This window comes from Erigeron canadensis, chromosome 7 (assembly GCF_010389155.1).
Source record: "Erigeron canadensis isolate Cc75 chromosome 7, C_canadensis_v1, whole genome shotgun sequence".
NCBI lineage: Eukaryota > Viridiplantae > Streptophyta > Magnoliopsida > Asterales > Asteraceae > Erigeron > Erigeron canadensis.
Genome location: NC_057767.1, coordinates 8,643,912 through 8,662,569, shown reverse-complemented (window position 1 = coordinate 8,662,569; position 18,658 = coordinate 8,643,912). Strand labels below are relative to the sequence as shown.

Here is an 18,658-nt window from a genome sequence, read left to right as displayed (position 1 = left end):
TTATTATTATTATTATTATCATCTAATGTTTATTTTCAATGAAATGTATAGTGTTTTAGGTTTATATAGTTTCAATTTATGTATATAATATATTAAAAAGAAAAAGAAATTGGGTATGTATTGCTAGTGATTAGGGTAAGAATTGGGTAGTGGTAAATGATTTGGGTAGAGAAAATGTACTCCCTCCTACCTAAGAGATTCTTTTTTTAACTAGTAAAAAAAGGGGTAATATTGTATTTTACATATAACAACTCATGTTTTACAACTGTCGAATTAAATTAAGGAATCATATATAGTTATGTTTGATACAAAAGCTTGCAGCTGAGGCTATAGTTAACGGCTAGGGGCTGGAGTTTGAGGTTGAGGCTAGGGGCTGAGACTTTTTTTTCAACTCTCTTCCTACGAACTTTTAAAATAAAGACCTTTTGGGGCTTTTAGGAGTTTTTCGGGGCTAGAGCTTTTGATTTTTTATGTATTACCAAACAGGGCTATAATTTTCAAAGGAGCTTGTTTTTAAAAGCTACGGGCTTTTACGCCCTTAAAAGCCCCTAAAAACCCTTTGTCATTATTTGGTTACGTATAAAACAAAGGGAATTATGAAATGCAATTTTATGTAATCTATATACAACTTATTAAAGCATAAATTATTTTATTTATTTATTTTTTTTATCAAGATGATCCAATATATCTAGTTTATAACCTTTAATTCAACCTACTTACCATAATATCTTTAATAAAATAATTTATACAATATATCTTTCAATTTTTAAAATAACTATATTATCTCAATTTATGTTAATTACATTTATGTACTCGACTACTCGTAGTCGTGGGTCACCATCAATCGTCGCCATATAGCGTGCTCAAAAGTCTAATCATTATCGAAGAATCAAATAGTTTATTCAGCTTGTTATTCTCTGTGTTTAATTAATCAATTTCAATTGATTTAATGTATTTCATTTGTTTTTGATAGTGATATTCACATATTACGTACATCTCAATAGATTTATTTCACTTACATATTTTTTGATATTATTTTACTTCATCCATATAGCTTAAACAAGAATTTTAACCTGGGCGTTGCCCCAGAAGACATAACGATACGTAAAAGGTAGATCGTGTATAAGGTCCCTGACACATACATAACAATAAACATACGATAAAAACGGGAATAAAAAACTATTTGAAAACTAATTATTTAGTTCGGACGGAAACATTACATTATACTCTAGCTGTTAGTGGGTGATTATCTAGCTGTTAGAATCATTTAAAAGAAATAATTAAACCAAAAAAATGAAATATAAAAAATATAGCATTTTCTGACAAATAGCAAAGTTTTAAAAATTGAGACTTTTGTTATAGCATAAAAAGTAAAATATACTGTTATATTTCTCTGTTAGTCTGTGGGTACGTGGCTAATGCCCGCAGTAAAAAGTATATATTTTTATTAGTTAAAACACTTATGTAAAAAAAAAATATTAGTTAATAGAAATAAGGAAAAAAAGAAAAGAAAAACCAAGAACAACAAAAAAAATAAAAATAATTATGAGCGGCAAAGAGTATTGAAAACCGAATGTTAAAAAAAATATACTAAAACAATAAAATAAAAAGAAGAAAAAAAAACAAAAATTACATGTGAAAAAGGTATAAAAATCAAATGTTTAAAATACACAAACGAATATATAATGAAAAAAAAAACAAAGAAAACGGGATAAAAAAAAATTATATAACATTTGAGTAAAATATATAACATTTAAAAGTGTAAAAAAAGTATAAAAAACAAATGTTAAAAAAGATTTTAAAAAACCACAAATTATTAGGATAGAAATAGTTGTATAAACTTAAGGGTTAGAAATAATAAAAAAACAACGGAGGGGAAGAAAAGTAAAAAACAAAAAAAGGGGATTAAAAATGCAAAAACCCAAAAAAAATGAAAGAAAGGAGGGACAGGTTTCAAACCCAAGATCTTCACCCCCAATGTGTAACACATAAACCACTCCACCAAACCTCACATTTGTTTTATATTTGACAAAGATTATATATATATTAAATATTAAATGGGCAGACGTGGACAAAAAACTACTATTGTTAAGCATGTGCTTCTTTGTATATACTAGTAATTTTATCCGCACTTCGTTGCGTGGTTAACATATAGTAAATAAACTTCGTTAAAATATAAGCAATGTTTGATGATAGTTACAAAAAGTATGACATTAGTTAACATATCTGTAGTTTCTATTACAACAAATTTTTAAGTTTTAAAAAGAAATAATTTAAGTAAAAAAATTAGATAAACGTTAGCATTAAACAATGCAAAATAAATTTAAGCATTAAGGTTTGCAAGTGGCATATAACTCATGTAGGGATCACATAGACAATATTAATTTGGCACAAATACAATACACTCTAATGGCGATTACAACTCAAAATAACAATTAACGATTGTTTGTTAAATTGGAAGACCGTTAGGCAATACTAATTTAACACAAATACAATATAGTTTAACGGCGGTTACAGAAAACGATAGATACCCAAACAGCAGTTAATGGAGAAAAGGAGGCACAAATATAATATACTCTAACGGCGGTTAGAGCTTAAAATAACAACTGACGATCGTTAGTTAAATTGTAAGACCGTTAGACAATATTAGTTTGACACAAATACAATATACTCAAACGCGATTACAGAAAATGTTAGATACCCAAACAGTAGTTAACGGCCGTGGACGTTCGTTAGAGAAAAGGACCTAATTTGCAACCTTTTTTGAACAACAAATAACGACCGTTAAAGATAGAGGAAACACAAAATTGTTGACATCGGCATGATGTCAACAAGTGAATAGTAGAATTTGTGAGGGGGCTTAAGTTACTTTTTAGAATATATATAATATATATTAATGACTAAATGAGTATCATTTGATTAAAAAAGTATCTTTAGATTAAAATTCAAGTGGCACCACTATATCATTAATCTATAGGCCTCATACAATTTCTTTTCCTTATAAAATGGTTTTCGCTATCATATAATATATATATATATATAGCCAAAAAATAAAATGAAAACCACATAAAATGTCAAGAACTGCGAGAACTAGTTTTAAGTAAAAGGGGTAGGGATAGTATGGTCAATTGATAAATACAATTATTATATTAATTAGTAAAAGGGGAAAAACCCACATGAATCGTTCATCATCACCCCCACTTGTACGCTTCTTTTTGTTATCAGAGTAGTAGTTACAAACAATTCCCCCTTTATATCCATGAATTCGTCTATACATAAAAAGGATTTACCATAGGATTACAAATCAGTTTCCTTCAAAAAATAGGTAAAAATGTACTATAAATAATGATATCATAATTCATTCGGATTCAATATATGCATCAATTTTCCTTGTTAATAATCATGAAATGATTGAAGGTTTTCATAATTCGTCCCTTTTTTTAATTTGTTTTCTGTTAGTTGGTATAATATTGGATATGCTTGATTGGTAAAGTTTGTATAACATTGGAGTTGCTCGATTGGTAATCTAGTATATATGAACATGTGAATTCATTTTACAATTCAAATATGTCACTAAATTAAGTATATTATAATCCTATTCATGTATCTTCTTTGAATTTATAATCCAGTTCTTATCACAATTTGGAGACGACTCAAGTGAAAATGCAGGTGGGGAAGATCCTGTTAATACTATAGATAGAAGAAACAAATTGCTAACTCTGTGGTTATCCAGAGTTATAACATTCCTTAGCACAATATTAGGAATTGCATATACGATCATAAGGGGAAAAAAGGGTAACCAACTTTGATCAAATTTCTTTTTCAGATAATAAACTTTGGTTGCCCAGAAAATATCTTTAGCTTTTAAAAGTTTCCATCGAATGTAACTCGTTTACAGATACCACTCAAGTGCCAATTCGGAAAAACAACATGGTCGGAGTAACTGGTACGTCAATGACACATCACCATCATCATTTTGACCTGGTAGCATGTAAGCATTACCTAAATTCGATCTTTCATTAAAACTTGATGGTATTTTCCAGTGAAATTTTCATATTCGTGGCAAAAAAAAAAAAGATTATTACCTGAAATAGGGATTAGATTAAAGTTGGTCACCATGTTATGCAATTAAATCTGATTAGAACAGTGTAAAATTTGCATAAGTTTTGAGAGTGCAACCCTCCATCGAGTCAGAAAATTCTTATCACTACATGTATGAAGGGACTATAAAAGTCGTAATTGTTTAGGTCATACATATGAATTTTTCACCATTACATATCTACTTTTCTCTAAGTACAACCTTACATGATATGTTACTCAGCCCTTGAACTCCAAAAAAACAGTGAGCGATCTCAACAGCCGAGACATCATAAACTTGACTGGCAAGAGCAACAAATGTTGCATCCCTGCAAGTGCTCACAGTCGTATTATCCCAAGATCTACTAAGTTCTTTATATACAGGAGCAACATTCAAACACTTTCTACAACGACCTTCACCTACCAACAAGGAATTAGCCTAGTGGTAAGGCAAACACTTGATGACCTTAAGGTTTCAGGTTCGATCTCCGCTTGGGGCAAAAATAATTCTTTAAGGTACCCGTTACCAATGAAGCCTGGACCCATATGTGAAGTTTAAATACGTGGGTTCGATCCTTCGGGGTGCCCAGATCATGTGGGGATTATAATGGAGGTATTGTACCGGCATCATATGGCTCATACGAGGTGAGTCGATGGGTATCCAATTGTAGTACCGGGGCTAGGGTTCCCTCCATTACCATTTTAACAACGACTTTCACCTAATGGCGCCTTACAATTTAGAGTGACATTAGAAAATTTTGGAGATTGAAGCATCTGGTTGACAATTGTTATTCCGAGGCACTCATAATTGACGAGAATTTTTGTTCCAATTTCACATAAAGCTGAAGCATTTTTTGTCATTCCATGAAGTTCTAAGGTCTCTGATAAAGTCTCGAGGCATATTGGGGATAATTCTGGAGAAACTCCAAAGCTGCTAGTTGTGTTTGCATAACGAGCAATAGAAACTGTAACAATGGCGTTGATATAACGACAACAACTTGCTCTAGCTTGTGGGTCGGAACAAAGGATGGCAACACGTGTAATGTTAAAGGCACGTATGTTTAACGGGCAATCTGCTTTGGTGGAGGACGATGGGAACAAACTATTTATGAGACAGTTGTGATGCTTTAATAAAAAAAGAGGACAAAAGCCATACACATCAAATGAAATGCTGAGATTTATAATCATCAGGATAAGTAGACCTACTGGTAAATTAGGTTTTTCGTTAATCCATTTGGACACAAATCATGACCCCTTCTTTTCTTTCCAACTCGTAGCACCTTTTTACTAATAAACAAAAGACACATGACAAGAACACCAAAGTTTACAAGTAAAACGTGTCCACCAGACTACAAAGGTAGCCATATGTTATTACCAATCATAAAAGATGCAACCACACGTGTACAGTAAGCCAAACCCATCAGATCACCACTTTTCAAGTCCGAGGACGTTGTGCTCAACTAGCATCAAGACATACGAACCCAACAAACACATGTCTGAAACACAAGTAAAAACACGGAAACTTATGTAAAAACAAATGTGCACGTAGCGACACATGGGTCTGCATCTAAAAAAACACATGTTTGCAAAATCAAAAACTTGTGCTCAATTCCTACACCATACTTTGACCAGCCTCTAACATATATTATACCTATTAAAAAAAATAATGAAAATAGTACCATGTGTGACAAAAACCGATACATATTATAGCCAACACACATGTTCCCAAAAGTCAAAAACATGGGTTCAAGTACCTGAATATACTAGATTAATTCAGAAAGACATCAACATGCCCACTATATATGGATTTCGAATTGTTCCAAACGCTATGAAGCTGACTTTAAAATTCCAGTCCGCCATGTCTGAATTTACAATTCTGTCCTTCAGTTCGACAACAGTAACACCTTTGTCCCCGTTTTGTTTCATCCACTCGTGCAAAATAGAACCTTCCTGGGATTCACTTTCACAGCCTTTTGTTTTGGTACTCTTGTGTTCACTGCCTCCTTTCTCTCTCATTCTTGTAAACTGATTATGCCTTCCTTAACCATTGACTTGAGCCTTGGTGACTTTCTAACAGTTTGCTCCTCCACATCAATCACATTTTTATCGTCCACCCCTTTGCCTTTTTGTTTCCTAATCAATTTGTTGATGTGATTTCCATCCACTGTCCCACTTTCTTTACTTTTCATACCCCTGCCAGTGTTTTCGTTGTCTGCTTGTGTTCCTTTCCTTTTACTCTCTATGGCAATTTTGTTATTCACATGACATTGTTCCCGTGTACTTCCTTCGTTGATAAGTTGACCCAATGGTAACTCGTGTACATCTGTGTACCAGATTCTACAGAACAAGTAAAAAAAAACAAAGTTAACTTGTCAACCATAACCATTTACAATAAACCATATGTACACTAAGGCATACCACAATTTAATACATCAATATACATTATCATGACACATATGTTTGCATTTTTACAAAAAAAAAAAAGACTTGATTAAATAAGACCTTATGCCTAACCAACTCTAAACCATTCGTGAAGTTCAAAAACAGAGGTCACTTGATAAGGTCCTTACTTCGTGTGATATGCATAACACATTTGCACCACACTGAAACCAGGTTAACGATTTTGACGCCATAATTGCACCACACATGTTCGGTCTCCTACACCCAACACAAAGAAACTGACATTGCAAGCAATTTTTATTCACATATTTTAACCCGATTAACCTTAAAACCAGATTACCTTTTTCGACGCCATACAGTTTCAAACGCACGTGACCGACTTTACTTACATACAAATACTCAGAAAAAAATTAAAAAGAGGGCAACATGTGAATCACCAAGAAACAAATACTCAGGAACACATATTATCACTAGGGTAAAAAAAAATTTAACAGAAATAATCAGATACACATATGTTAACATTTACAGGAACCTGTGTCCATGTTTACTAGGACACCCGAACACATATGTTAAAATTTGCAGGAACATGTAACCATATTTACTAGGGTAAAAAAAAAAGGATAAAAAAAAACACTTGTGTCCCTCCCATCAAACAAACAATCTGGTACATATGTTATTACTTACAGTAATACAATACCTTATTAACAGCAAACAACACAATCTATATACAAATCCATAGATAGTTTTATTGGATGTACCTTCATCAGAATCACCGGTTAGATCAAGAGCCGTTTCCTTCTTATTGGTGTATTTGCTAAACGATTTCACCATCCTTATCCTGTCACTCATTCGGACTGTCACTACCGACGAACGAAACAAGAACACAATAAGAACCTAATAGAAATAAGAACCTAAAAGAAATAAAACACATATACACCACCAAGAAAAAAAATTAGGGTTAAAAGTTACCTTTGTTACTCCTCATCAAACGGTATGTAAACCGTAATATTTATTCTATCAGTTCATCCTAGAATATTAGTCGCTGACACATGCACCATGGATTTTTGGCTTCACTAGATGATTTTGTGTTAATTTTTGAATTGTATATGATCTTCATAGAATAGGATTTACAATGGGAGATATGTCTGGCGTGATTTCTTCGAGTGTGAAACACAGATGTCGTCCCTTTTCTTTTTTCTATTTTGTATTTATTTTTATATCAATGTTTTTTATAATTCCCAACATACCCTTCCGCGTGTTTTTCCTTTAGTCTGGTTGCACATATTTACAAAAACGCCATTGAATATTATTGGCCCTTGATGTAGTAGATCTAATGGACTAAATCAGTTCTCGCAGTTCTCGACCTTTTGATGGTTCTCACTATTACTGCCCTCTCTCTCTCTCTCTCTCTCTATATATATATATATATATATATGAGGGAAGTGAATGTGTGGGACAACACCACCCAACTTAGGTGAAAACCCATCACATTTTGATTTTTTATTCCATAAAAATCAGGGGGCCCATCATTTATTCATTAATATTAAAATATTAATATGTGAGAGGTTTTTTACCCAACTTAGGTGTGTGACAACCCCACACTCACTTTTCCTTATATATATATATATATATTCGAAGGAGTTATGTTATATGCCATATGGACATATTAATCGAAAGAATTAAAACATTAAATTTGTATCTGTAACACAAATTTATAAACTTGTTGATTATCGATAATGACTAGAATTTCAACTTTTACAGTATTCTTACAATATATTTATTAAAATATTTATATTCTCATAATTCATTACACATATATATAAGATAAGATAAGAAGATAATATGCAAATAATACTGTAATATATAGTTTGTTGCATATGGTTTGTCACTTAAAAGCTATAAAGTAAATCTGTTCACCATCCATTTCTATGAATTTGTTAGGCCACAAGAAGTTAGAAAAACAAATAACCAAAAGCACTATTTTTACAATGAACTCCAAAAAATATATCAAAAACACTTTTAATTAAATTAGTTCCCAGCCAAAAAATTAGTAAGAAACTAACTTAATTAGATTTACATCATATTATAAAAGCAAATTCATGTTTGATTTTCAACATTAAACTTAAATTTTCAATATTGATTTTAAGTTTTAACATATACTTCTCCAAAATGCCCCTCCTATCTATTCTATATTTACCTAAAATAACTATAATACATTTTCTCTCCTCAAATCTCAACCAATCATTTTTTTTCTCTTCTCCATAAATCATTTTATTTTTTTAATTCATTCAAAATCTTTAATCTCAAAAACCGTACATCGTTAAATTATAAAAATTATATGGGTGTTCATAAAATTTCATGCTCTTTCATTAGAGTGGTCATAAGATATACTTTCGACGAATTTTTAAATCCGAGGACGGAGCCCGTCAGGTAGATCACCCATCACCGCCATTATTACCACCCCGCCATCACCTCCATCACCGCCGCAACGCGCGGGTACCGTTCTCGTCAATATAAACACTAAAATTATATGAAACATATTTATCATCATAACTCGATCAAATATATTTGTAAAAACTTTATTTTTTAAAAATTCATTTGATCTAGCTTAATGTACTCTTACAAAGAAAATACTTAGTTCTTGACCATCTGGAGCACCTTCAGGATTAATCATATGAAAAGCTTCTGAATCCTTACTTCCCACAACTCTTTCAAACCTTCCTCTCATATAAGTCATTTCTCCATCCATCGCAGTTTCCTTTTCCGACAATCCAGGAAGAACTCCTGCACCCATTGACACGCCTCGCAACGATTGCATCACATGAAACTCGTCATCAGTCATTTGTTTTCTCCTAATGGAATAACCATATTTCCTTCCATTACAATAAACTCCCCACACAAATTCCTCTAGTACTTTTTTTTTATTTGTTTTTGTCTCACTTTCTAATGATAGTCTAACAATATCAGATGCCATTTCCTTTTGGAACGCAACCGAGCTCATTGGAAGCTCGATTACAAAGATTGGAAGACGGTGTGGATCTTCTTGGATGGCTAGGCTTACTCTTCCTCTTCTATGACCAAATAAAGTTCCTGTTGTCGCGTGATCGGTTAAGAGTTGTTTTCTTGGCTTGCCTAATAATGTTACCATTTTGCATCCGGAAGTTAACATAGGAAGAAGCTTGAACATACGAAAAAGTCCACCGGCACTGCCGGTCCCACTTGTACGACTACGACGACTATTTGATCGTTTTTCTGGATTATTGGAGGTATTGTGTTGTTGTAGTAAGGATGCAAATGCTGGATTTTCTGCTTGATAAAATGGGCTAGAATGAACATATGGCATTGTGCTAGCTAGTTAGTTAATATATATTAATGAGTACTAAATAATTGCAATTGTAGAAAAAATTATGTGCGAAAGTTGGCAATATATATAGTTGATCGAGTTGGAGATTTAAAAGTAGGTATATATGGTGAACACAGAAGAAGGATTGTTATGGAATTACTAAATATTTATGGAATATGATAACTAATATAAATATAGATAGGGTACCAATATATAATGCAATTATATATAAGATGCCTTGAAATGAAATATAGTTTGGTGATATGCATGGTATCATGTACTATCTATTTTTTGACAAACGTAATTAGACTTCTACCTAATAAACTCGATTGTTATTATTAATTATAATCGATTTTTATTAATTAACATTAAATCAAATCAAATGTACGTACACGATTTTTATTAACATTAAATAAAATTAAATGTACATAATACGTACAATGATGATCGAAATCCGATGAATTATAAATAAGATATATTCAGCAGGGTATATATATAGAGCAATTCAAATTTCTTATGTACAATATATCATTCGATTATACTAACTTTTAATGGTATATTTGGTTACAACTTATCGATATATAGTGTCAATTTCGATTATACTAACTTTTATAGTGTCAATTTTTATATGTCATTAATTGCAATTTATTTGTTTTGAACATGGACCTAAATTCGTGTCTTGCGCATTGTTATTTCGTTTTACAGACATTTAGACTTTTAGTTACTAGCACGGTACCCGTGCTATGCGGCGGTATTCATGGCGGCGACGGTGTTAGTGGGTGCGACTATTGGTGGTAGAGGCGGTGAGTGATATAGATAATTGATGTAAAAGTCTTTAATATAAAGAGTTAATTGAGATATTTTAAAAGATTAAGGACTAATAGTGTAATATATCATTAAGGGTATTTTAGACATTTTCTCCCATATAACTTTCAACATGGGGGCTATTCTTTTTATAATATAGTATAGATACGCTTCCGGTGAGTGTATTGTACGTGTAATACGAAAGTATAATAGTATGATATCATCCATATACTCCTTCCGTCTCATTTTAATTATCCAAATTTGACTTTCCATGTCTTCTGCCTTCAACTTTGACCATAAATATCTTTTTATTTTTTTATTACATTTGATATAAAATTTATGAATAGATTCAGCTTTAAACATATTTATTAATTTTTTATTTATATAAATTCCATCAACTAATATATAACAAAACTAAAGATATATACGGTCAAACTTTTAAGTAAAAGACTTGAAAAGTAAAAATATGAAATTTAAAATGAAACAGAGGATTATACGATTCAAATTATTTTTATATCCAAGTGTTCATTGAATCTGTTAGACCAACCTAGCTAGATTTTATTGATTTATTACTGTATATTTAGGTTGACAATGTATGGAAACAAAGGTTGGGTGAGAGGGTCCAAAGGTTGATGTGACGACCAAGTTTATAGTGATGATTGAAGAAAGAAATAGAAAAGGGAGAGGCTTTGAATATGATATATAGATAAGGGGGTGGTGGTTGGACCACAACTTATGTCGGGAAATTTTGTGATAAAGTATATTTTGGGGTATATATAAAGATAAATTTTTAGATGGCTATCCATCCTTCTTAATTGAATCCATAGACTGAATGTCGTGTGTTCTGTACCGTACTATCTTAAAAATTACCATAATTTGTACCATACTTTCATATCATAATCTTAAGAATTACAATAACAAGATTTAACATCAAGTTTGTCTACACTAGTTCATCAAAAGAATTATTTTTATAATCTATTATCCATATGAATATTTCTATTATAACTCATTTGAAAACTAAAATTTTCGTGAAAACTAGGAAAAGTGATCAAAACACACGGTGATCTGAATTTATCACAATGTGTTTTTAATGTGTTGAAAGCACATAGTATTAAGTTCATATCAAAGTGTGTTTGAACAACTTTCTGATTTTTTACGAGCTATTAAAAACACAATGTGATTTAAAACTTAACATAATGTGTTTTTATTTAAAAACACATTGTGTTAGATTCAGATTACAGTGTGTTTTGACCAGTTTTCATAAAACTTTTAGTTTTCAAATGAACATTTCACATAAATAAATAATACTTAGTTTAACGGTATCTAAAGTAATCATTTAGTTATAAAATACCAAGTATAAGTTATAATACAAAGAAATATAAGCAATAGATCCATACTCACGTAAGCCTTGAGTCTTCATTTAACATAATCCTTAAATTTATAATGTTAATTTACTTAAAACAAACTTTTTAAAGTGGTACTTGTGTCCCTCAATGAAAGTTTGGCTGTTGGGAAGAGCTAATTTGAGTCCAAAAGAGCAAAAATTTTACCTATAATAACTTGTGTTTTTTAAGTATATTAATTAAAGGGTTTTTCTTGTAAATTCTACGATGACATCTGTCCCAAGTGGGTGCAGTGACCATTGGGTATAAACATCTCTACCATCGTATGTTAAAATATATTGCCATTTTAAGAGAAAAAGATAAAATAAAAAGAACAAAAGAACAAAAGTTTGGTATCTATGAGCATATGAGCCGTGGTGCTTTTCTGAACCATTTAACATGGGGTGTTTTTCAACATTTCTTTGCTTTTAATTTTATGCCTTTTCTTTCATTCATATTTTCAACAAAACAATCAGTATTTTTAGATTCTTGATACATTGCCAATGAATCTTTATTGAACTTCCATGGCTCTGTAAATTGTCTTTACATCATCAGTTATGAATAAAAGACAGTAAAAAAGTGTTTATTGTTTCTAATAGCTGAATATATTACTAAAATGCTTCAACAAGACTGAAGTAATAAAAAATTACATCAAATAGTTCGGGCTAATTTGTCATAAAGCTAAGAAAAAAAAAATACAAAACATGTAATTATCCAATAATAGGAAGTTTATAAAATTTTATGGAACAAATCTTCACTCATCGCATTACTATCTCGATAATAATGGACATTGTTTAGATGTTTCCACAAATACCACCACCACGCAGATAATAAGATGCCTTCTAATATCCTCTTATATTTCTTATTACGATTCTGGTTATCAAGCCTCGGTATAATAGATCTTTTAGTGCACAAAAAGGAAGGTCAAGTTGAACCCAATTACCTGCTAAAGCTATTGTTCGAAAAGCAAAAGTTCCAATAAAAATGGGTTGCCCAAAACAAAATGCAGCATTCCAACATTTGTAGCTCAATTCCACGCGAACTCGGATTGAGACGAGTAGGGAAAGCATCACGAAGTAAACATAGAACAATTTTTACTTTTTTTTGGGCAAAAGCCGATTCCATCTGGTGGTTTACGTAGCTAGCGGCAAGAAGGGTATGACCAAGTGACCAACAGCGGTACCAAAGGGGAGGCAAGGGGGCTAATTCCCCTCTTAAAATTTAAATCTTGTCATATACTTTTAAATTTTTCATGGATTCATAAAATTTTATTAAAAGTTTTAGCATTTTATTCTCTTTTGGATTTATTTTTCATCGATTTTTTAAATCTGTCCCTTTTGAATTTTCTTTTTTTTGGGTACCGCCTCTGGGTATGACTATCAATTGTTACCTGAATATTTCGAACAGTAAAAAATTTCTTGCCTTTGATAATTATATCCATATCCATGAATCTTGTTGGTCATTTAGTAATTAAATTCTTTTATTATGCTAAATTAGAATGTATATGGGAGATGTGTAATTTGTCACTTTGCGCAGAGGTGATATATTTCTAGGTTTCGCTATCAAATTATTGGAACTTTTAAAACATAAATTGTACTTTGTACTTTTACATTAAGATAAGCTTGCAACGTATTAAGATGTGTGATTTTGATATCTGAATAATAACCAATTATATAGAATGATTTCCAAGTTTTGTAGGAATCCGTCACACTCAAAAGAGCGAGGAAATGATTACCAGAACATGGAATTACTTTTTGCTTTTTTTCGATTTCGTTTTCATGTCTATGATAAACCAATTATATCGATAGATGAATATGTGGCCTCAAAGTACGCCATGTGAATGTAAGTAATTAAGTACCATTAGAATTAGAAACAAAAACATTGTCACTATGACAATTTAAAAGATGACATAAACAAAAGGTTTCAATTCGAAGTTACCATCAATTCATCATCTCAACATAATGAGTCGCTCATAAGTCGTATCAAGAAAAAAATGTATATATGCGTACTAAGTCCCAATAAAACAGTCATCATTACATGCATATCTTCATATGTGACCAATGGAAATGTAAACAATCAATATACCATACCTATGCATTTACATTCCAACAGTTGTTAGTTTTTACTTAGAAAGCTAATCATATTTCTCAAATTCTCTATGTGAAACAATTGATAATTGTTTACATATATCATTTATTAAGGTTTTTTTTATGTGTCTTTTCGTTGGAAAAAAGAAAACATCATAATTTATTCAACAATTGCTAAGGATATATCATGTGTTACTAAGAGTACTCTAACCGGTTACCTACTGAGATTCATTTATAAAAATTCAGCTAGTATAAATGTGTGTTTTCTTATCTAAGTTCGATTGGCTCTTGGGCGTTAGTAAATGGCCCATGCTCTATCATTTACATCAAAATGTTATGGATCAAAAAACGAAACATAAGGCCCATTTGAATCGGGCTCTTCAGTTTCCAATCCAGTAGTCAAAAACACACGAATTTTGCTTGATTTGGTACGTATGCATTTGGTTTACTTTCGTAACTACATTTCCGTGTTAACATATGGACTACGCAAAGTAAAACTATGTTGTAATTTTATTATACTTGATAAATAGTTTACATGGATAACTTTATAACGACCTGATATTTTGATGTAAATAGTTAGTACATACTAATAATAATTTGTAGTAATTCTAAGAGATTATTATACGTATCTTAACGATATATTAACATTGTCGTTTATCATCATTGTTATGTATCGAATATAAAATTTAACAACTTAAATGAATTTAAGGTTTGGACTTCGCTGATATATATTTAACAAAATCAAAAGTATAAAAAAAACTTTACATAAAGAAAAATTACATAACCAAAATATATAAAGATGCATCAATGAGATTTTTTTATGTTACAAGAGATATGAAGATTTTGAATTTTCTTTTATAATTATTTATATATGAGAACCATTAAAAAAATTGAATATACTTTTGTTGTTGTATTCAAATATTAAAGATACAAAGACATAAAATATAAAGAATTTGAGGAGTTTTATACAATTACTTAATTAGTAAAAAAAATATGATGACGTAGATTAACTAATTAACTTACATTTTATTAATTGGAAAACAAGGTATTTTTTTTAATACGAGGGTTGATGTCTGCGCATTGTGGCGGTTAAACGGTGATGATAATACAAAACAGTGAAGAATAAATCAATATGCATGTGTGTAAATAGAAATGAGAGAAAGAAGTGACTGTGTGTTAGATCTTGGTAGGGTGTTTGTTTGATTATGTTTAGAGATATAAAATTAGAGGTAATGTGTAAATTAGGAGCAATATGAGAATATTGAAAAGATTGCTGAATTTCCAAAAATAGGGAGTCCAATATGTTTTATAAGAGATTATAAAATAGAGCGAGATTGACTAATTCCCTGTAAAGGGGTGAGAAACTAAGTTGAAAACCCAACCACTTAACACTTAGTTTGGTTATTGGGCCTATATCATTTTCTAAAATTAAAACAATTTTCAAATTCTTAAGCTCTCTTTTGTTTCATGTGTAAAAAAATGTTTAACATGAGGCTTTATGTATTACATGCTCTAAGTATATCAAGATGACACATGAGATCAGAGATTACTGACACAATTATTTTTTTTTGATAAATTAATAATAGGTAGTGTGAACAAATAGAGAATTACAACATAATTATGAATATTGATGCTAAAAAGTGTGAACTTTTAAATCTACACACTTTTTAGTGTGAACAAATTTTTACACACCTTTAGTTCTACATATTTTTACACACATAAAAGCGTGACAAAAATTTTTAATTTGTTCATATTAACTAAAAGTGCGGACAAATGCAACATTATTTGTAGTGAGAATTTATATTTTAGTAATGTAAGGATAATGAAATAATTAAAGCGTTATTATAATTTTTCGAAGAACATTTTAATTTTGTTATGACGTTTTCTTCTGCTGCAAAGAAGATGAGGTAAAAAAGTTAAAACTATGGGTGATGGAAAACTCATGATTTCTATGAAAATGAAGAAGATGAACTACTCGGTTTGTGACAAATTATGTAGGGGAAATTCGTTATTAACGAACAAATAACCGGATGTGATCAATCTTTGAAGGCACGTAAACGCTTTCAGATTGAATCAATTTGGCGGTTCACCCAAACTATTCAATCGGATACAATCAAAGATTAAGAATTTTCTGTGTGGATGTGTTTGAGGGAAAAGAACCAAAGAAAATAAGAGATTAATTGGATTATCATACGGGTTGTATATATTGATATATATACAAAACACGTTGGCCCATTAACTGTCAAAACGACAGTTTTTACAAGGTTTTGAATTGCCAGCCAGGGCGTTGCCCCCGGACCACCGTTTCAATTCGTCCCTAAGGTCATAATAAATTCAAATAGGCGTGCATTCCGCACCACTAATCCTATATGAAATATTATTATGACGTTATTGATCAAACAAGTTAATCCAATTGCATTAAAATATCCAACAAATATAAGTCGGATAGAAATAGTGCTCTAACTTGTGGTAATGCATGTTATGTTGAGGTAATAACTTGGTTAATTATATAAATGTAGTGTTGGATTTAGCAGATCGAGATGCTAAGTTATATTTTCCATAGAACAACAAATCGATCACTAGCCTCAAAATGTAATCAAGTGCGTTGTTGAGTTTTTATCGGTTGCAAAACTATGAAACAAAAACGAAAAAATACATTTATAGATCTTAGACGTCATGTGACCTAAATATGGCTATCGGCTATGCCAACAAATCACTAGCCTCGATATGTAAATAACCTGCGAGTTGCAACGTACTGCCCATAACTTTAATTTCCTTCTCATTTTGTTCTTTTTCCTAAGAAAATATGTACTTACAGGCTAATAACTACATTATTGCTAGTTTCAGGGGTCACTTCTAGAATATTAAGATTTGTTGTTTTACTCGGCGAACATGCTAAGATGCCTCATTAATTGGATAACTTATTGAAACATATTTGTTCAAATTAAAATTAATTGCCATTCCCAAAAAGAATTTAAAATAATTCAACATGTGTGTATATAGTTACAAAATTTCAATTTTAAATATATTATAAATTCTAAATTAATATTTTTCTTGGAGCTTACGATATTGAAAAATATAAAAACAACAGAAAAACAAACGTTCCTCCAAAAACTAAACAACAAGACGGCAACTTAGACTGCCACATATTTCATTTATCGGTCAACTTTATTAACCTCAATGAAACTTCCTCCATTTTTCTCAAGTCCAAATCCTTGTGGTTATAACCATAAACCATCGATCTTCATGTTTCTTATAAATTCATATTCATAGTATTTATCAATTTCACAAACATTATATCGACCGGTTTATCACACACAATATAATGGACGTGGCTCCGGCGATGGATTTTGACTTTAACTTGTCATCTTATAGTTACACCAGTGCCCCGTCTAGTCCAACTCGTCTGACTGAGTTATATCACGGACTTGACGAGTTGTTGATCTCCCCTCATGCTGAACGGAACAGTTGTATAGCCACTGTTCCATTTGCATGGGAGGAGAAACCTGGTGTTCCAAAAACACCTGAAAATTTATATGAAGATGACTTTTCTTTTGATGTAAGTTCTCATTTCAACAAAAGTTCAGTCTCAGCCGAAGATTTGTTCCATGGAGGTGTAATCAAGACCGTTGATTCACCATCACACAAGAACGAGAGAGAAAGAGGGAGAGAAAGAGGATTTTCATCCGCTTCTCGGTTACCTTCTTCAAGAAGTAGAAGAACAAGATCATTGTCACCACTTGGAGCCTCGGATCATCGTAGAGAACAAATGGTGACACCCTCTACAACATCTTCATCCGAAAACGGGTTTAAGAAATGGAGCTTCATGGATTTTCTGTTGTTTAGAAGTTCTTCAGATGGTCGGGCAATGGACAAAGACCCATTGAAGAAATATTCTGAAAACTTTAGAAAACATGATCAGGTTGTCCGGAACTCTGGATCAATGTCGAGGAGAAGGGGACGATTATCGGCTCACGAGCTCCATTACAATGTTAATCGTGCAGTTTCCAATGACATGAAGAAGAAAACATACTTGCCATACAAGCAAGGTATTCTGGGAAGATTTTCGTTCAATCCTTAGAGATATTTGCAATTGAAATACATGAATGCAATTTAGATGGTTACGTATATACATATTGTAATTATAGTCATTAATTTTTTTATTCTTTTGTTTTTTATTTGTACCAAAAATATATGTCCGAGGTGTTATACCTAAGTGATGATAGATTATCGAGTAAAATGTACGTTTGATGGTTGTTTATGATCGGTTTTGTTGCTAGCTAGTTGGAGTTATTCTTCAATATAAATTCAGTCCATCAATAACATTCGATAACCTTCCTCAATCTGTTCATGGGTTTTCCTTCTCGAAAACGCCAATGCCGGTAACTGACAAGAAAATATATAGCAATATATAACAATACTATACTAATACCAACCTGATGCGACGACGATGGAGGTAGTGATGGCGGGTGGTGACGGTGACGAGTATTATAGTTTATTTATGTAAAGGTTAGTACAAAAAAAGCTAATAAAGACCGGTTATAATGGGTATACAACCGGTCTCT

At 31.5% G+C, this 18,658-nt stretch overlaps 2 protein-coding genes across 2 annotated transcripts; one reads left to right on the top strand and one right to left on the bottom strand.

Moving 5' to 3' along the window:
• Positions 1-9,085: 9,085 nt before the first annotated feature.
• LOC122607633 (protein MIZU-KUSSEI 1-like) lies at positions 9,086-9,979 on the bottom strand. The gene has a single exon (XM_043780649.1). It carries the CDS (start codon positions 9,818-9,820, stop codon positions 9,086-9,088), a length of 735 nt encoding a protein of 244 aa, XP_043636584.1. The 5' UTR covers positions 9,821-9,979.
• A 7,349-nt stretch (positions 9,980-17,328) lies between these two features.
• Positions 17,329-18,354, top strand: LOC122608404. The gene has a single exon (XM_043781506.1). It carries the CDS (start codon positions 17,419-17,421, stop codon positions 18,172-18,174), a length of 756 nt encoding a protein of 251 aa, XP_043637441.1. The 5' UTR covers positions 17,329-17,418; the 3' UTR covers positions 18,175-18,354.
• Positions 18,355-18,658: the final 304 nt, after the last annotated feature.